General features: G+C 33.5%; 1 protein-coding gene across 4 annotated transcripts in view; it reads left to right on the plus strand.

Moving 5' to 3' along the window:
* LOC149779869 (uncharacterized) overlaps positions 1–21,790 on the plus strand; it is a 135,020-nt gene that overhangs the window by 88,727 nt on the left and 24,503 nt on the right. For 2 of the 4 annotated variants that reach the window (XM_089936541.1, XM_089936542.1), the window contains exons 14-20: positions 1,097–1,216; positions 3,730–3,849; positions 8,565–8,684; positions 10,452–10,574; positions 16,294–16,410; positions 17,689–17,808; positions 18,818–19,048. In XM_089936541.1, coding sequence (XP_089792667.1) covers positions 1,097–1,216; positions 3,730–3,849; positions 8,565–8,684; positions 10,452–10,574; positions 16,294–16,410; positions 17,689–17,808; positions 18,818–19,048 — 951 coding nt within the window. The remainder of the gene's footprint in view (positions 1–1,096; positions 1,217–3,729; positions 3,850–8,564; positions 8,685–10,451; positions 10,575–16,293; positions 16,411–17,688; positions 17,809–18,817; positions 19,049–21,790) is intronic. The other 2 variants (XR_016414949.1, XM_089936543.1) reach the window with 2 other exon arrangements.

Genomic DNA, 21,790 nt, shown 5'->3' on the forward strand with positions numbered 1-21,790 from the left:
GTTCAAACAGACAAACAAGTAAAATAAATATACATAACAGTATATATATATATATATATATATATATATATATATATATATATATATATATATATATATATATATATATATATATATAATTCTTAAGTTTACACATTCTATATTTAAAAAAAACAATCTTTCTTCCATCCTCTAGGACATAGGCCATCCAATATAAATAAATTGTAAAGAATCAAAACAATAGGAAATATGAATGCATTTATGTCAATACAATTCCTGCATAGTCATGTCAGAAATATCTGTTTCATCAACAAACTCTTCTAGTGCTATGTTGCAAATGAATGAGCAAAGCAATACCATGGAAAACTCTAAATAACTAAATGTGTATGTATCTGTATACAGGTACTTACTAATGAAACACTATGTATACAGATATGTAACATTCGAGCTACTGGGCTGTTAAAAGAAATGGATACACAAATGAACATACCAACCTTGTGTTAAATTTCTACATGTCTAAGACACATAAATCTATTAATTTATTATTCATTTGTTCATTGACCTTCTTCTTTCCTAGAACAGTATTTCACCTTCTTTACTTCATCTATCTTCTCTATTTGTCATCAATACAACCATCATTATCGCAGTAGTTGTCAGCATCATCATTATAAATGTTATTATTAAATATATCAAAACTTCAAGTCAAAATTTTTAATGGTTAATAATCATATAGTAATGTCATCCATGTATGCTTTTTCCAAATGAAAACTCATATACTTTGTTAATTAACAAATCGTAAGTCAGGTATAGATAATGCACATGTATGGTCTAAACAGGTACCCTTTTGTACACAAGTGTGCTTGTGTGTATCAGGTATCATTAAAATCCTTCTAATAAATAAAACCTGTATTTCCTTTGCAACTGTTACCAGTAGAGGCATTTCACCATCTATTATCCACAGATTTAAAGTTTTCACATATTGTGTTTGATCCTTTGTACGCATTTAATAAAATATCTTTAAGCATCAAATTACAGATATAACCTATATGGTGTTACTTCATTTTACAGCGCAATCTGCATGCATAAAAAATTCTCATCATGCATGTTTCTTTTGCAGACTGCGAATATGGGGACAGGGTCGCTTCGTGTGCATCAATATCAGGATGGGACTGTTATAATGAAAGCATTAACAGAAACTGCTGTGGGAAATGTAAAAACTTTATCACTTACAATCCAGGTATATATGAATATAAAATAATTGCTTTTTTCTTTCTTGTTTGTTTAATTGTTGTTTCTCTTGTATCAATGCTTTTTATCCAGCAAACAATATCCCTCCATCTATGTTTTTATTTCTCTTATCATAATTAGAACAATCATCATCATCTTTTTGATCATGGTCATTATACACATCATCATTATCATCATAATTACCACCACCATTGTCATCATCATCATGGAATAAGATAAGAGCTTTTTCAACATGATTATGATATATTATCAAATAGCATAGCATTACATCTACACTATGCTGGCATACAGTCTGCATATGCTTCTCCTCTTTTTGCACAGATATACATGTAACCATTACACATTCATTATTTTCCAATCTAACAGAAAAGGCGCTCCACACCTTAGCCTTACTTATACATCTTGCTGATATATAGTTTTAGGTATGTTTCTCATACTCAACAGTAGCATATATCTAGGTATTATTACTTCAGTAAACACATTATATTAGAAAAAGTGTTGCACACACCTTAGCATCACTTTTCGATAGGTTTTCTAAACTTTTTACAGTGTTAGATTGGACACATTGGTATTATGTGAATGCGTTTCTAAATGCTTCAGCCTTTAAAGGGTTTTTCTCTGTGGAAAAATTGCAAAATAATGTTTCCTTTTCACAAAATTTCATCTCTTGGCTTCAGATTAGATAGTGAATCCGGTGAAGTTCAGTGACAATCTTGAACTTAATTTTAGCACAGTTCGTCTCTTTATTCTGCATCAGATTGCATGTATGGGGACAGGGTCGGCTGGTTTAACTCTATCACATCGAGGTACTGTTATAATGCTACCACTAATAAAGTGTGCTGTAACAGTTGTGGTTCTTACAATACATCCTTTCCAGCAAAGTATTTTTTATGACAGTTTCATGGGTTTTGGGGGATTTTTTTTCTTTCTTGTGTCCATTCCTTAGACTGACATTTCTTCTTTTCCTGTTTTGTCTTTGTAAAGTGCTAGATGTTAAAGCACACCCAGTAAAATCCTTACAGTCACCATATATAATATAGTTCTCTGATTGCCCTCAGGTCACAAATTAGCAGTTTCTAAAAACAAACATTACCTAATGGAAAATAACCTTCTAGAATAATCTACTGAGCCTTGTTTATTTACAACACTATAGCCTATACAATTTACTTTGGAATCTCCAAAACCCTTATCCAAATCAATATGTTTACCCGAATAATAATTTGGTAAATATGTTCATACACATAGAGAATAATTAATTAATTAAGCTGTTTATAGTTGCTTACATAAATGAAATAAAACATTTTGAGAAAAAAAGTCAGTCAAGTCAAGTACAAATGAACTCAATTTTGGACAAGGTCAAGTTCAGGAAACAATGCTATCTTACAATAATAAATAATATGTAATGAAATATAAATTTTTTTTTAAAACAGACAAACAATTAAAATAAATATACATAGTATATATATATATATATATATATATATATATATATATATATATATATATATATATAATTCTTAAGTTTACACATTCTATATTGAAAACCCCCCCATCTTCCTTCCATCCTCTAGGACATAGGCCATCCAATATAAATAAATTGTAAAGAATCAAAACAATAGGAAATATGAATGCATTTATGTCAATACAATTCCTGCATAGTCATGACAGAAATATCTGTTTCATTAATAAACTCTTCTAGTGCTATGTTGCAAATGAATGAACAAAGCAATACCATGGAAGACTCTAAATATCTAAACGTGTATGTATCTGTATACAGTTACATACTAATGAAACACCCTGTATACAGATATGTGACATTTGAGGTACTGGGCTGTTAAAAGAAATAGATGCACAAATGAACATACCAAACATGTGTTAAATTTCTACATGTCTAAGACACATAAATCTATTAATTAATTATTAATTTGTTCATTGACCTTCTTCTTTCCTGGAACAGTATTTCATGTTCATTTACTTCATCTCTCTTCTCTATTTGTCATCAATACAACCATCATTATCACAGTAGTTGTCAGCATCGGCATCAACATTATAAATGTGATTATTAAATATATCAAAACTTCAAGTCAAAATTTTTAATGGTTAATAATCATTTAGTAATGTCATCCATGTATGCTTTTACCAAATGAAAACTCATATACTTTGTTAATTAACATATCGTAAGTCAGGTATAGATAATGCACATGTATGGTCTAAACAGGTACCCTTTTGTACACAAGTGTGCTTGTGTGTATCAGGTATCATTAAAATCCTTCTAATAAATAAAACCTGTATTTCCTTTGCAACTGTTACCAGTAGAGGCATTTCACCATCTATTATCCACAGATTTAAAGTTTTCACATATTGCAATTGATCTTTTGTACACATTTAATAAAATGTCTTCTTTAAGCATTAAATTATAGATATAACCTATATGGTGTTACTTCATTTTACAATGCAATCTGCATGCATGAAAAATTCTCATCAGGCATGTTTCTTTTGCAGACTGCGAATATGGAGACAGGGTCGCTTGGTGTGCATCAATATCAAGATGGGACTGTTATAATGAAAGCATTAACAGAAACTGCTGCGGGACTTGTAAAAACTTCTTCACTTACGATCCAGGTATGTATGAATATAAAATAATTGCTTTTTTCTTTCTTGTTTGTTCAATTGTTTCTCTTGTAACAGTGCTTTTTATCCAGCTAACAATATCCCTCCATCTATGTTTTTATTTCCCTTAACATAATTAGAACAATCATCATCATCTTTTTGATCATAGTCATTATATGCATCATCATTATCATCATCATCACCACCACCATTGTCATCATCATCATGGAATAAGATAAGAGCTTTTTCAACATGATTATGATATATTATCAAGTAGCATAGCGTTACATCTACACTATGCTGGCATACAGTCTGCATATGCTTCTCCTCTTTTTGCACAGATATACATGTAACCATTACACATTCATTATTTTCCAATCTAACGGAAAAGGCGCTTCACACCTTAGCCGTACTTATATATCTTGCTGATATATAGTTTTAGGTATGTTTCTCATACTCAAACAGTAACATATATCTAGGTACACCACTCCCTCGATAACTCGCGCACATCGGGGTCCAGAAACAGCGACCGCACTATAAGTGAGGCGCGAGTTATCGAGGGACCTATAAAATAAGCCCAAAACCAATAAAGTGATTGACGATATAACGGAGAAATAAGGGGGGGGGGTAGGCAGATTATACTGTTGAATACTCACTTTATAATCGTTCTCAGATTAACTGTTAATAAATATCTCTTCATAACGGTGTACTTTATTATTTCCTCATAGGACAACATTAATTTCAGGATAAATTACAGTATATTGAGGCGATCATCGAAAACGTTATTCCACGTGGTTTCCGTTCGCTTAACATGTGTACCACTTCACACATTGTGTACTACGTCACTAATTTTTATGTTGAATTGGATACATTCTAGTTTTATTGTTTGATCCAAATTAGACTTTTTTTTATATACAAAAGATCGACTCTTTTTCGAGAAACAGTGTCGATCGAACGATAGATAGATAAATAGATTTGAATGTGATAAAAGTAAAATGGAAAACAAAAAACAAAAAAAAACAAGGGTTAATCAGTACTAACATATTTAATTGGTCAACAAATTTAAAACAACGTAAATTAGAACAAGTTAATACTTGCCGTTTGTGTCACGCTTGACAAATATCAATTCACTTTTTCAAAAATCAGTTATTTTGTGTGTGTGTGTGTGTGTGTTACTCCTTGGTTTCTCTGCCGCTGAGCAAAATCCCTCAGATTTGTCAACTGCACGAGCTTTACGTAGTCAACATTTTGGGTCTCCAGCCACCTTATGGCAATATCAAAATATTTGATTGCTTCCTGTGCAGAGGGGTGGGGGGTGCAACATCTGCGTCTGCATCACTTTCAACACTTGTGTTACTCCAGTTAGAATCGTCTTCTGCTGCAAATTTGTTCGCTATAGAAATAATTATAGTTTCATCTGACATGTATTCGGCTGTGGGGCAATCATTGTCAGCACAAATCCACTCCTTCATATCATCAAGAGAAACGCCCATCTCAGGACCATGAGTCTGCACGAATTTCTCCCAAACAGCCTCGGCATTAATGACATCAGTTTCACTGAAACATTCAAAGTCACTATCATCAACGTTGTCTCTGTTACTGTTTTGCTTTACGTCAAAGGCAGCTCCAAGACCCATAATCCAGCACCCGAGGTCTCTTGTAATCGATTTTTTTTTAATGCAACAAACACTTCCCCAAGTTGTTGATCAAAACAAAACCGGCATGTACATGTAATTAGGTTCTCACAGAAGTACTCACGGGTTTCGATGTGACGGTCGATTGACTCTTTTCATGTTTTCAATGAACAGAATATGTTGTGATTATAATGTTTAGACTGAAACGGAATTAAAGGATTAGAACGTGACTTTCACACAGGAAGACGTTTAATTGGTGTTTATTTCATTCTCTGTTGCCACCTGTTAGCATTTACCAGAAGTTTTCATTGATCGCTATTTCACCAGACTGTTTATTTACAGTATGCTGACAACTATTTATCATAAAAACTTACATAATATATGATATCTTTAAACAGAGGTCTCGCTAGGATTTTAAAACTGGGTCTTTCTGCCTCTGAATTCAATCACTAAATATCAGTACATTTTCTCACTCGGCCGCTAGTCAAAGCCGCCTAGCTGTTGAATCATGTTCTTTTTTTTTTTTAATGTACTCTTATAAAATGGCAACAGTACATCAAAGAGCCTTTCAGTCACTGAATTCTGTCATTGTAAATATCAGCACAGTTAACTGATCAACACATTTTCCCACAAAGCAGGTGGCTGAAACAGGACCGGCAAATCTTTGAATTTTCCCACGCACCTATTACATGCGTACGGAGGACTCCTGCCTCAGTGACTTTCTGCGTCCCAGATCAAAAATTGGCGCCCAAATACGCGTAATTAAGCATTTTTGAAACCTCTGAAATTAATTCTTCTTTAGAACTTGCAAATTTCAAAATATGGATTATATTTTTACGGGCATTAATCACCATTTTCGATGATAAAACGAGCAACTTATCAAGGTTTAATTTATCAATTCTTATCGTAATTTTTTCATGTTCAGCATATTTTAAAGATATTTTAAATACATTTTCTCTGGAAAAAAAATCGGGAGCCAAGACGGACACCGCGTTATAAGCGGGATCGCGAGTTATCCGGGCGCGAGTTATCGAGGGAGCGGTGTACTATGACTTCAGCAAACATGTTATATTATAAAAAGTGTTCCACACACCTTAGCATTGTTTTTGATAGGTTTTCTAAACTTTTTACAGTGTTAGATTAGACACGTTGGTATTATGTGAACATGTTTCTAAATGCTTCTGCCTTTAAAGGGTTTTTCTCTGGAAAAGTTACTAATCAGCATTTCCTTTTCACAAAATTTCATCTCTTGGCTTCAAATTAGATATGTGAATCCGGTGAGGTTTAGTGACAATCTTGAACTTAATTTTAGCACAATCTGTCTCTTTATTCTGCAGCGGATTGCAAGTATGGGGACAGGGTTGCCAGGTGTAACTCCATCATATCAAGGGACTGTTATAATGCTAGCACTAATAGAGCATGCTGTAAGATTTGTGGTTCTTACAATACATTCTTTCCAGCAAAGTAAAATTTTTTTTATGAGTTTCTTGGGATTTGGGGGGATTATTTTTTTTCTTGTGTCCATTCCTGAGACTGAGATTTCTTCTTTTCCTGTTTTGTCTTTGTAAAGTGCTAGATGTTAAAGCACAACTGGTAAAATCTTTACAGTCACCATATATAATATAGTTCTCTGATTGCCCTCAGGTCACAAATTATAGCAATTTCTAAAAACAACCATTACCTAATGGAAAATAACCTTCTAGAATGATGAGCCTTGTTTATTTACAACACAATGGCCTATACAATTCACTTTGGAATCTCCAAAACCTTGACCCAAATCAACATGTTTACCTGAATAATAATTTGGTTAATACGTTCATACACATAGAGAATAATTAAGCTATTATTAGTTGTTTACATAAATGAAATGAAAAAAAGTTTTTAAAAATCAGTCATGTCAAGCAGAAATGAACTCAATTTTGGACATGGTCAAATCCAGCAAACAATGTTACATTACAATAATAAATAATATGTAATGAAATATTTTTTTTAAAACTAAAAGACAATTAAAAAAAAAAATATATATATATATATATATATATATATATATATATATATATATATATATATATATATATATATATATATATATATATATATAATTCCTAAGTTCACACATTCTATATTGAAAAAAAAAGATATTTCTTCCATCATCTAGGTCATAGGCCATCCATTAAAAATAAATTGTAAAGAACCAAAACAATAGGAAATATGAAATGCATTTATGTCAATACAAATCCTGCATAGTCATGGCAGAAATATCTGTTTCATCAATAAACTCTTCTAGTGCTATGTTACAAATAAATAAACAAAGCAATACCATGGAAAACTCTAAATATCTAAACATGTAAGTATCTGTAAACAGGTACATACTAATGAAACACCTTGTATAAAGATATGTAACATTCGAGCTACTGGGCTGTTAAAAGAAATAGATGCACAAATGAACATACCAAACTTGTGTTAAATTTCTACATGTCTAAGACACTTAAATTTATTATTCATTTGTTCTTTGACCTTCTTCTTTCCTAGAACAGTATTTCATGTTCATTTACTTCACCTCTCTTCTCTATTTGTCATCAATACAACCATCATTATCACAGTAGTTGTCAGCATCAGCATCATCATTATAAATGTGATTATTAAATATATCAAAACTTCAAGTCAAAAGTTTTAATGGTTGATAATCATTTTGCAATGTCATCCATGTATACTTTTACCAAAAGAAAACTCATATACTCTGTTAATTAACAAATCGTAAGTCAGGTATAGATAATGTACATGTATGGTATAAACAGGTGCCCATTTGTACACTAGTGTTCTTGTGTGTATCAGGTATCATTAAAATCCTTCTAATAAATAAAACCTGTATTTCCTTTGCAACTGTTAACAATGAAGACATTTCACCATTCTATTATCCAAAGATTTAAAGCTTTCACATACTGCGCTTGATTCTTTGTACGCATTTATTAAAAATGTCTTCTTTAAGTGTCAAATTTCAGATATAACCTATATGGTGTTCCTTCATTTTACAGCACAATCTGCACAATCTGCATGCATGAAAAATTGTCATCATGCATAATTCTTTTGCAGACTGCGAATATGGGGACAGGGTCACTTCGTGTGCGTCAATATCAACATGGGACTGTTATAATGAAAGCATTAACAGAAACTGCTGTGGGACTTGTAAAAACTTCTTCACTTTCTATCCAGGTAAATATGAATATAAAATAATTGCTTTTTCCTTTCTTGTTTGTTTAATTGTTGTTTCTCTTGTATCAATGCTTTTTATCCAGCAAGCAATATCCCTCCATCTATGTTTTTATTTCCCTTATCATAATTAGAACAATCATCATCATCTTTTTGATCATAGTCATTATATGCATCATCATTATCATCATCATCACCACCACCATTGTCATCATCATCATGGAATAAGATAAGAGCTTTTTCAACATGATTATGATATATTATCAAATAGCATAGCGTTACATCTACACTATGCTGGCATACAGTCTGCATATGCTTCTCCTCTTTTTGCACAGATATACATGTAACCATTACACGTTCATTATATTCCAATCTAACAGAAAAGGTGCTCCACACCTTAGCCGTACTTATACATCTTGCTGATATATAGTTTTAGGTATGTTTCTCATACTCTAACAGTAACATATATCTAGGTATTATGACTTCGGTAAACAGATTATATTAGCAAAAGTGATCCACTCACCTTAGCATTGCTTTTCAATAGGTTTTCTAAACTTTTTACAGTGTTAGATTGGACATGTTGGTTTTATAAAAACTTGTTTTTAAATGCTTCTGTCTTTACCCTTTACCTCATGCAAGCATCTTTATACACCTCACATGGAAGCGCCTTTTGACGCCTGCTGTAAACATCAGACATTTTTAGTTGGTTTTCACAGTGACACCTTCAGGGAAAACCCCCCTATTAGATAATACATTCATTTCTGCAAATGACAATCTTGTCAGATCACGTGGTCTTGTTTATGCACTGGTCAATATATGCTATTTAAAGTAACTTGGTCGTAATCTCCACTCTCCAAAATGGCAGTCGCGGATTTCATTCAGTACTTATGAAGTTTTAACGATGAGAATCACAACTATGAAAGATTCAATAATGTAGATAAAGGCTCTGATATTGATGTAGGCAGCAATTAGTTTTTATAAATTATCAAATTCAGATTTATTAGTGAGATGACTACTACACGCAGATGAAAAACTTGTAAATTTCGAGTATGAGAAATGGCAGCTACTGTTGGTCACGCGGCCTCCCTGACATGATGATGAACAAGTTCTCTCAAGATTTTAAAGCAGATAAAAATTATTCCATGAAAAATAATTACACAGCTATAACAATCGGACTCTAGTACTCTTAAATTTTTCCACATATATGTGTACCAAAAATGTAGGAGCCCTGAGTGGCCAAATGGTCTAAAGTGCTCACCATTACAGATCACTGCCATCTCACTTCAGTCTGCGTGAGTTCGAGTCTCTCATTCGGCTAATGTGGGTATGTGAGAAAGCTTGCCAGTAGCTTCTCATGGGTCAGTGGTTCTTTCTGTATTTTTTCTGGATTCTTCCTCCACTATTAATACTGGCCACCATGTATAGCCTATCTTGTGCTGAAAAATGGCATTAAACCCCACAACAACAACAACAACAACCAAAAATGTAAAATGGTGAAAATTGCTGTTAAACATAAAATATACTACATTGCTTAAACAGTTCACAGGCAGACCTATGCATATGCCGTCGACTAGGTAACAGGTGTTCTATTTATAGCGCGCTGCACTTTGTCACTATGCTCTTTGAGGTAAAGGGTTAAAGGGTTTTTATCTGTGGAAAAATTACTAATCAACGTTTCCTTTTCACAAAATTTTGTGATATGTGAATCCAGTGAAGTTCAGTGACAATCTTGAACTTAATTTTAGCACAATCCGTCTCTTTATTCTGCAGCGGATTGCCAGTATGGGAACAGGGTCACCTGGTGTAACTCTATCACATCAAGGGACTGTTATAATGCTACCACTAATAGAGCATGCTGTAAGAGTTGTGGTTCTTACAATACATTCTTTCTAGGTAAGTATTTTTCATGGCAGTTTCTTGTTTTCTTTTGTTTCTTGTGTCCATTCCTGAGACTGACATTTCTTCTTTTCCTGTTTTGTCTTTGCTTTGTTTTTTTCAAGAAAAAGAAGCAAAATAATAACGGATTTGTATATTTGAATTATCAACATTCATCAGTGAGCAATTTTACCCCTTCATTCGTTTTGTCTGTCCTATTGAGGATCATTTCCAGGAACCAACTGGCATTTGATGATTGAGGATTACATCCAGGAACCAACTGGCATTTGATGATTAAAAAGATAAAAGTCATGCTTGTGCTTTTACTTTAACCTTTAACAAAAGACAAACGTCTATTTTCCAAATGTATGTGATGGTTCCCTTCCAACGTTTCATTTTAATGAAATGCTGTAAATTACTCTACACCACCCATTTGTATCAGAAATACATTATTAACACTTCTACTTTCACCCACCAAAATGAAAACTGCTCGTGAAATATCTGAAGATTGATATAATCCATATTGTGTTTGGGAAAAGAGAGAGCGGAAAGCCGAGCAAAGTACAAATAATGTTACTTCAAAGCTTGAATTTTCTTGTATCATTGCTGACCCCTCCATTATTTATTTGTTAAGCCATTTCTTCACACACTTTTAATTATTTCTTGTACATATTTAATGGAAGATAGATAAAATAATTGATTTTTTTATATTACTTTATTGATTTCCTTTTTTGAAAAATTAGTGGTTACCTTAAAGATACCATTGACGTGCTTATTCCAATTTCTGAAGTAATGAACCATGAATTGATCATATGAGACAACTGAACACCAAAGTGTTAAAAACTACTTTGCAGGGACAATTTATCAAAAAAGTCATAGCTGAATGGTTATTTTACACATTCTCCTTTCAAATAAGAACACAAATAAAATAGCCAAGAATATTTAAAAAATGCAAATCGGACAATGACATTTCCTTGTAATAGTGCCATCCTCTACACTGATTATTTATTTTAGCATGATTTCTTAAAATAAAATCATAAACAGATTGCAAGTGATTTACGACTCCCCTTTATTCCACCTGAATAGATATAGGCTTTACTAGTTTAGATTTGTGAAACATACATGACATGCAACTATAACAAGAGATAGAAAGAATTATCAAATCATGTTAGTTCATTCAGCTCTCTCTCTCTCTCTCTCTCTCTCTCTCTCTCTCTCTATATATATATATATATATAAACAAATATGTACCAAACAGAATGGAAAGTAACATGCCTGGATTCTAAATGTATCTTTATAAATACAAATAAATAGCATTATCTTACAGCTTAGATAAATTTAATTCATGCTCTATGGAGATTCGAAGCCAGATCTGCTGGTAAACAGTACCCATTGCCTTGCCCATAAGCAGCTACCCCTATACCATCTCAACCTTGCACATATCACTAAACATTGATGTACAGTGTCAGTGGTTTTGAAATCCATGCATACCAAGCACATTATCATGTCAATCAAGTAATTAATTCTCACCTCTATACTGTCATTCTGGATTCCTACGTTAGAAATCAAGATATATAGAAATAATTATTGAGGATAACAAATATACACCAAACAGAATGGAAATGGATTCTACAGGAGAATATATGATCAAATTAGTAAAAATAACTTACAGATATGAGTAAATATCATTATTATACAGGTTAAAGAATTTTAGTATGTACTGTTAAGGAGATTCAAATTTGGATGCCTGGGTAAATGGCACCCATTGCCTTTCTTGTAAGCACTGACCCCTATACCATCTTGACCATGTACTCATCACCAAAAAATGATGTTACTATACTCAGATTAAGCTTACTAGGTTGACATGTGGCTGTGGCTGCCTACATCACAAACTCTGTGACACTTGATTGGGAAATACTGGGAACCATTATTTCAGTTGTAACAATTTAACAAAGATACACCATTGTGTCATTATTTAAATGAACATTTAATAACATGATGTAGATTACCGTATACTTCCTAAAAAGCAATAGCAAATCAACAAAGGCTAGATACCCTAGCACATAGTTTTGAAGCCGTTTTATGAAATATTCTTGAAAAGATACAGAGAATTATTGGTGAAGCATCAAAATAAATGGAATGATATTGTAATAATGTTGGAGTATGTGCATTTAGTTATAGCGCCCTGTTTTAAGGAATTCTTAGGTTTGATTACTTCTGTGATTATTGGAATTCGGCACAATGGAAATATCCTTAGCCCAAAATAATTAGAACGTTACAAGGAGCAAACATCACAGAGTGAAGTTTTAGTGAGTTTCCATGATGCCATGGTTCACTAGTAGTGAATTCAGGCCAAAACCAAATGAATGTCCCTGAGTAAGATAGTCCATATTAAAATCTAGTGGTGTACATTGGTGGTGTGACTGCAGTGGATGTATTTACAGTAGGAAACCAGTAAATTACACAAAGGAATAAATAAGAAGGGACTTGGCAGTTACCTGGCCCGTACGAAATAATTTGGCAGATTCCACCTGGAACTTAAGCAGACTCCAGGTGGAATCTGCCTAAAATGTTAAAAATCTGGTTACTACAAGGGCGGACATGGAAAATTTGAAAAGTCAAAGATAAATCCATCTAAGAATCCATCTAACTCTAAGATGGACTTTTGTCATATTCCTGCAATAAATACATCTTTAGGCATAATTTTGGACTTGTTTGATTTTCCACCTACCATCTAGTTGGAATTAGGAACTTAGTCACTGGCATCTATTATATGAAAGGAGGAATCTCAGGACTTAGTTTATTTTCTAACCAACATCTAGGCGGAATGAAGAACTTAGTCATTTACATCAGTTAAAGAAGGCATAATTAGGACTTGGCTTTTGTGTGTAAAGTTACATGACCGAAAATATAGTGATATTTTGTGATTGTAATATCGCTGACAGTTCAATACAAATATCAATAAGATATAATAAAATTTATTGTTTCTGGTACAATTTGAATTATTTTCAGCAGCATTTATATTTCCTGTTTCTGGTAGCTGTAAATTTTTATTGTTTATTTTGGCACAATTTATAACTTCTTTCCACAGCTTTCCTTGTTAAATTTCTTTTTCAAATTTGTTGTTGTTGTTGTTGTATTTTTATTTAACTTCAATTGGATTTAACTGCCCTCGAACCAGTTTTCATCTTGTTTTCCATTTTAAAACATAATTTCGCTTTTCTCCTGACCCGAATTTCCTCGATATGGACCCATTTTTCAATATCGTTTCCGAAACTCTTTTTTAAATAATGCTCTATCCGGTCCCATTCCACAACGAGCTTTCAAATAAGTATTTATTTGTTCCATTTATTGAGGATCGTTGTATAAAGTTTTTTGATATGGTCAACATTTTGTAATTGCCCAATGAATCGTCGTGTAACAGAAACTGATGGGAAAGAGCATGTTTACTAAACATGGCAATTCGAATTTTCAAGCGGGACGAGAGATTGAACAACCATTTGAAAAATGTGCGGCAATGAGAATACCCTGAACGCAAATTTGATGGGAACATAACTGGTCAGTCTGTATGAAAACTGAACGCCAGGACAAGCATTTTGCTTTTTGTGCCATAAAGAGCTTTACAGTAGCGGCTAACATGCTAAATAGGACAAGGAATTGAATCGGGATGATTTCGAAGTTATATACAACTCCAAACTGATTAACTTCACAATTTAAGGAGGGACAACGTGTAGATCACTGGTGAGAATTGTTGCCAGATATCCATGTCTATCAAAGATAGTCATATCTTTGCAGAATTTTCTTGGCCAAAAAGTAGAATCTACTTTCAATCTCATGAGGCATTATTGTGTATATTATCAAAATATTCTTGGTGTGTTGGAATTCAGTGTAAAGTAAGAGTTATTATATCATGATAAACGTTTGTCGCGGCTGCTTTTGGAACAAGAACTAATTCGAGAGACCACAACAGCATCATAGTTTGTGCAATCAAAAATCCAGTCTACAGTACAAATGACATAAGGCAGGCTGCTAGCTTTTCTTCTTCTGATAATCAAATTGTCTCAAATGGATGCTTTTCTGTAATTCTGCATTATTTTCACGGCTGAATTTTTCTGTGCAGATTAATATTTTATATATGTTTATGTGTTCAAAGATGCCTGTGCATATGTTCCAGGCTTGATACTTTGATTTTTAAAACCACTTAATTATTTAGTGTCAGATACTTCATATCATGTTGTATATACTGTATATGTTGTGTACATCAAAAGCTGTGGAAAGAAGTTATAAATTGTGCCCAAAATAAACAATAAAAATTTACAGCTATCAGAAACAGGAAATATAAATGCTGCTGAAAATCATTCAAATTGTACCAGATTCCTCCTTTCATATAATAGATGCCAGTGACTAAGTTCCTAATTCCACCTAGATGGTGGGTGGAAAATCAACCAAGTCCAAAATTATGCCTAAAGATGTATTTATAGCAGGAATTTGACAAAAGTCCATCTTAGTGTTAGACGGACTCTTAGATGGATTCACTTTGACTTTTCAAATTTTCCATGTCCGCCTTTGTATTAACCAGATTTTTAACATTTTAGGCAGATTCCGCCTGGAGTCTGCTTAAGTTCCAGGTGGAATCTGCCTAATTATTTCGTACGGGTTAAATTAGAGATCAAATAAGACAAATTCTCTTATTAAATTTATCATGTTTTTATGCGTATTAAAATAAACTTCCTAAAATATCAAGACTAACTCAAGAAGTAGATACATACATACATATATATGCCAAAGAAACAAAAAATGACATGCACAAACAGAAACATGCAGTATCCAAAACTGTAAATATCAATAAAGAAAATATACAGTGCTTAACGTACATGCAATTTTAAGATTACCGTGGTACAAAGTCACTAAATCTATCATTAATTAGCACTGAAGATTGTTTTCACAATCGTCATCATTTTTGTTTTGATGGAATGAATTCTTGCAAAATAATAAATCATGATTTCTGACATAATATCTAGATACGCAATCCCACACCGAGGTGCATTTTACCATCACACCTCCATAGATATGCATCTCCACTGAATCCCACACAGAGTTGCATTTTGCCATCACAACTCCCTTGAATCCCACAGAGGTGCATTTTACCATCACAACTCTCTTGAATCCCACAGAGGTGCATTTTACCATCACAACTCCCTTGAATCCCACAGAGGTGCATTTTACCATCACACCTCCTCTGAATCCCACACAGAGATGCATTTTACCATTCCAACTCCCCTGAATATTCCACACAGAGGTACATCACACCTACACAGACATGCATCTCCTCTGAATCCCACACAAAGGTGCATTTTACCATCAACCCCTCCATAGATACGCATCTCCTCTGAATCTCACAAATCAAACCTCCATTAAAAGTAATTCTTATAGAATATCAAGTTCCCTTCTTAGTGATTACCAAATATTAATCCGTACCATCACTTCTCCACAATTTTTAGAACTCTTCTTGGTGTTAGTTTGATGCCTTGATATCATTTAAGCAAAGTTGGAACTCTTTTGTCATTTAAGGTATGCCCTCTGTGGATAGATTACTAATCTAAGTATAATTTTGCACAGAACTCTGACTTTCAGTGTTCAATTAGAGATTTGTATCCTATGAAATACGATGAAATTAATTAACATTATCACATAATAGGCATGCTTTAAAATTCTTATTCCTTTATGTCTATTTCAGACTGTGAGTATGGGGACAGAATCCCATCCTGCTCAATATCAGTCAGGGACTGTTATGACAGTAGCATTAACAGAGACTGTTGCAAGACTTGTCAGTCTTACCGTACATTCTATCTAGGTAAATACGTTTTTGTGACAATTTCTTTCTTTCTTCTTTGCTTACATGCCTTACTGAATCAACAGCCATTGTTTTACAAGATGAATAATAAGGTAACTGTTGTTTTTAAATCATAAACAATTTCAGTTCAACAAACAATATTCCCCCGTCATTTATTTTATATCTCCTCTTTGGACTTATTCCCCACCAATAAGAACCTTTTGGCACACAGTGATTCTATCCCTTCTTCAGAAATAAAACTTTTAATTAATACAAGTCCTTGATGACTTCTTCTAAATTTACTTGTTGTTAAGACCAGTGTTTTCTGGCTCATTGGCTGACACTTCCTGTTTTGGCTGTTACTAGTTTAATCCCACTCATCAAAGCACGTATTTACTACATTTAAAAAACAAACTGGATGGTACATTGTTGTTGTTGTTGTCCTCGGGTTTAACGCCATTTTTCAGCACAAGATAGGCTATACATGGTGACCAGTATAACTGGTGGAGGAAGAACCCTGGAAAAACCAGGAAAGAACCACCAACCCACGAGAAGCTACTGGCAGGCTTTCCCATGTACCCATGCTAGCCAAGCCTTGGACTTGAACCCACGCAGGCAGAGGTGAGATGGCAGTGATCCGGAATGGTGAGCGCTTTAGACCACTCGGGGCCCCTGGATGGTACGTGATGTCATGAAAAAATTTGCTATAGCCATAGAAGCAGTAACGATGGTTGATGATCTCATGTTTAAACATATGACCTGGTATGCTGGTGGTTTGGTTGGCAGGAGTAACTGATTAATATCCAAAAGAATTAGGAATGATGAGCTAATAAATATATGGTTACAACTACTTTTGCTATGTAATGAAACACATAAAAATTATGTTACTGACACCTGTTTATCAACAGAGGTATCATAGTGCTAGCTAAATAACAACAGATTTTCACAATGTCTCAAGACAAAAGCACTGATTCAGAAAATACCACATAACTAAGAAACAAACTAGACAAACGCATTGATTCAGAAAATACCACATAACTAAGAAAAAACTAACATATCAAGAAATAACAAAATTGTCAAGGGTATTATATTCCTTTGTTTGGACATCAGTCTTTGGCAATGTAAATCAGATGTTTAGTTTAAATTAACAAATATGTTCTGCAATAAATCTGTTGAAAATCTATTGTTTCAGATGTATTACAGCTATGTATACATTCAAAATTAAACGAAGTATATATAATTAACTTGGCAGTACAATAAGCATGCATGACAAATTATCTTGCCTTTGTTTTGTTACAGACTGTGAGTATGGAAATAGGATTGCCTCCTGCGGGTCGGTATTGGGAATGGACTGTTATAATGATGCCATTAACCGAAACTGCTGTCAGACATGTCTCTCCCTCAAAACTGCCTATTTTAGTAAAAATATTAATTTTAGTTTTTTTAGTTACTTTTTGTAATAGAAATGAAGATAGTATGATTTGTATCCTTTACCACATTTCCTAATTCGAAACAAGAACTTTTCTCCACAAACTAGGCACTAATTCATCTTCCTTAAGACATTAAATCCAGACCATTGCTATTTGCAAAATTATAAGTCAAAATGTTGGACCAAGTCTTGACCATTGCTATTCACAAAATTAATTCAACATCCTGGCCCAAGTTGGTATACTCTACACTACATGGCACCCACTATTTAACCTAAACTCCGGTTCTTTGTGTAATTAGCCCCATTAAGACTTTCCTAAACCATGATCACATATTTTTCAAATTGATGTCCAGTTAATATCTACAAACTTGTTATCGCATGCTATTTAAATCCTACCAGAATCATCATATATGAATGTGGTATGTTTTTTGTGTCTTCTCTAATCTTTTTCCAACTATTTGCTACGAAGTAAATGATACTGTCCTTTATATATGCTAAGATATTGAATCGCACCAAGAAGAAAGTACAATCGTAATAACGTGATGCAAGACAGATGTAAAAAGCTTATTTTACATGTCTGACATCACCAGTGTAAACTGGGAGGCTCTGGGACTGGAGAGATATAAAATGATCATCACCCCAGATGTAAATCTGTCCACCATGAAGGAGACACCTAGAGTAGAACTGTCTCCACCCTTCACTCACTCCCATATGGTTGATTGAAAACATATGAGAGGCCGGTTTAAGTGCCAGCTGTCACCAATCCTGGTGGTCTGAAACACCACCTGTGTCCATGTCCACAGCAGGTAGCACTGTGTTCGACTCAAATTGGGCTTACACCAGTACCAGTTTCAGTCAGATGTTGCAAATGACAATTAACTTATACTGTCTCAAAATGATGAGCTTGCATTTTATTGCATGTTACATTTTGTCTCAAAGTTTCTATAATACATATTGAATATATATCTTCCAAACATATTTGATACTGTTATATTGTAGATTGCATGTATGGTGATTATGTATCTGGATGCCAATCATCTGAATGTTCTTCCTATTCCATGGACAAGCTGAAACAATGCTGCGGCACGTGCAGAACGAGTTTTCAAAGGACTAGTCCAGCTGCAATCATAGCAACCATTCCGATAACATATAAACCACCAGACACTCAAACAACAGGCAGTCATGAGACCATAACAGCTGCAACCTTATCAAAAAATGCTTCTAATGACGGTAAATCCAAGTTCATTCTCTCTCTCTCTCACTCTCCGCATAGGACGTACACAAGAAAAAAAATGCATGGTTCAAGTTTTCTGATCTAGGTGTATGTTTGTCTACTACATTCAATAAATCTTGTACTGGTTTGGACTGTTGCTACTATTACTTCTACTGCTGTAATATAATAACAACAACAACAACAACAACTAAATGGTTATTATTATTTTTATTATTATTGTGAAACATTGCAATATCCTTATGATTCCAATGAATGTTATCACAGTAATTGTTCTCATATGGTACACCTCCGTCAAGATTTATCAAGGCCTTATTTTGGTTGAGCAGAAGCGAATTGGCTATTTCTATATCCGTATTTCCATATGCCAGTAGTCAGTAACAAGTAACAAGAAGCATGTCACAGTTGCAACTTGCCTGGAATGAATAAAATCAACTTTCAAAGTCCTCCTTACTCGTCTCTAGGGAGCCACCATAGTAGTAATAATTGCCAGCAAAAATCACTAATACTATCAAATGGAGTTAAATCTATCTTTATCAAAGCCTCTTGCACCTGTTCTGGTCAGGGTGTGTTTATTCTGAATCCTGCAACTAGTCTTGTTGAAATGATTTGAGTCTAGACAGTTTCTCCTGTTTATGTCCTTAATGGAGGTAGAGTCATTTTGCATGAATTGGTTGGAGCTTGAATTCAATTTTGCATTGACCTAGTGATGCTTCATGTATTGTTTTCATGCCAGCTTGTTTCTTAATTGTGTTGGGTGCATTTTTATTTGGCTTTAGTGGACCCTAATTATGTTATATAATTTGCTTATATTAGAATGTGTGTCTCTAATTATTAGGGAATCAGAAGTATTATGTGATACACATTTAAAGATCCATTGCATGCTAGTTTCTGGTCAGCAAAATCCCGTTAGTTTGCAGAGTTGACAGGTGTGGATGCATACTGATAGATGAAAACTTATGGACTTCTCGTTTTGTTCTGATGAGATTAGCACATGGTGAAATAGATTTACGTAAACATAACACATGTCCTGGGCCCAGTATATTGGTTGCATTGTTGTGTAAGAAAAAAAAACAGTTACCTGAAAATAGGTATTCACATAAGATTTGTATATACAACCATTTGACAATTTTCTGCTTCATGGTGCAGAGTATGTTAGAGATATATATGTATGAGATTTACCATATGAGGCTCAAATTTTACAGTCACTGCGGACTTTCCTTGGCATGTCATTTTATTGGATATCACTGGAATTGTCACAGGCATTACTGTCATTGTTATCGTCCATACACTATTAGGCTGCTGAAGAGGAGAGATATTAATACATACTTTCAAAAATCCTGAAACTGGGCTGGAAAAGCTAATGAGTAGGGAAGAAAGATGAATGGGATGGTAGTAGCCATATTGTTGCTTACAGTGCATAATTGAATCCCTTAAATAGAAAATGCAAATTCTAAATGTAGTACAGATACCATGTAGTTTCCAAATACTATTTTGAGTGTAGCAGTAATTTTGAAAATGATATTCAAAGCATTATTTCATTATAAATAATATTAGTCATAGATGAATCAGTAACTCATATTGTTAGTTAGATTTTTAAACATTATTGTAGCCATATTTTCCAGCTGAATCTTTGTCACGTATGTATGTCTACTATAAGTTTTGCATACTCTTGCATAATAATTTAAAATAATCAATTTGCTATTCTTTTTCTTTATAATACTATAAAGTAGGATATACTGATTTGTCTTGCTGTAAAATTAAAATAGACAACCTAAAATATTTTAGCCTTCCGCTGGATTCTTTTCTCGGACTCGTGTATCTTTGATTTCATTGAAATTTGCACTTTGGTTGAAAAAGTTATTATTATTATTATTATTATTTCCCATGATAATGGTGATGGCACAAATAAGATTATTATGTTAATTATATCACAAAAATAGTAACAGTAGTATTAGTAATAGTAGTTGTAGAAGTAGTAGTAGCACTAAAAGATCAGCAGCAGTTATGAAGTAGACCATATGCCTTTTTCCAGTACTGACTTAAGCAAACTTGATAAGCTACACACGAGTTCAATTCATGTAATTGCATAAAGCAAACAGCTTCAGGTGAATTCAGTTTAAGCCATGCTCAAGATGGAATTACAAGAACCTTGGTCTGTCAGGTAACACTGGCGTACCTAAGCCAATCCTGCAAGCTGCCATGCTCAAAGATGACTACAGATACATGTATGCAAGACCAATGTGTAATAAAATTTGAGCTGTGCATGTTTAAAACACTATGCGCATATTTACTTTTAAAGAAAGAGTTACATCTGGAACTTGTGGGGAAGTGTGAAATTACTTATCAAAAGAACAATAAAATATAGCCATATTCGATGTAATTGGTAAAACTGACAAACAATTATCACACTATTTAGTAACATATTATCTCTGAATGTATTCACCATCTATTATTATACATGTTGGATGTCATAGAAAATATATATTTGCAGATTAAAGAAATAATAAGTAAGAGTTGCTGGTAAGAAAATACTGTCGCTTCCAAGATATAAGAAAGATTCAAAAGTTACTTAATTCTTTTGGGCTGAAGCATTTCTTTGATTTTGTCACTGAAACATATCTTTGATTTTGTAGCTCAGAATAGCTTTAGGTAGCTCAGAGTATCTTTAGGTAGCTCAGAGAATCTTTAGGTAGCTCAAAGCATATCTTTTATTATAATATAGCTCAAACAGTATTTTT

This window comes from Sinohyriopsis cumingii, chromosome 16 (genome assembly GCF_028554795.1).
Source record: "Sinohyriopsis cumingii isolate HCF-2022 chromosome 16, ASM2855479v2, whole genome shotgun sequence".
Classification (NCBI taxonomy): domain Eukaryota; kingdom Metazoa; phylum Mollusca; class Bivalvia; order Unionida; family Unionidae; genus Sinohyriopsis; species Sinohyriopsis cumingii.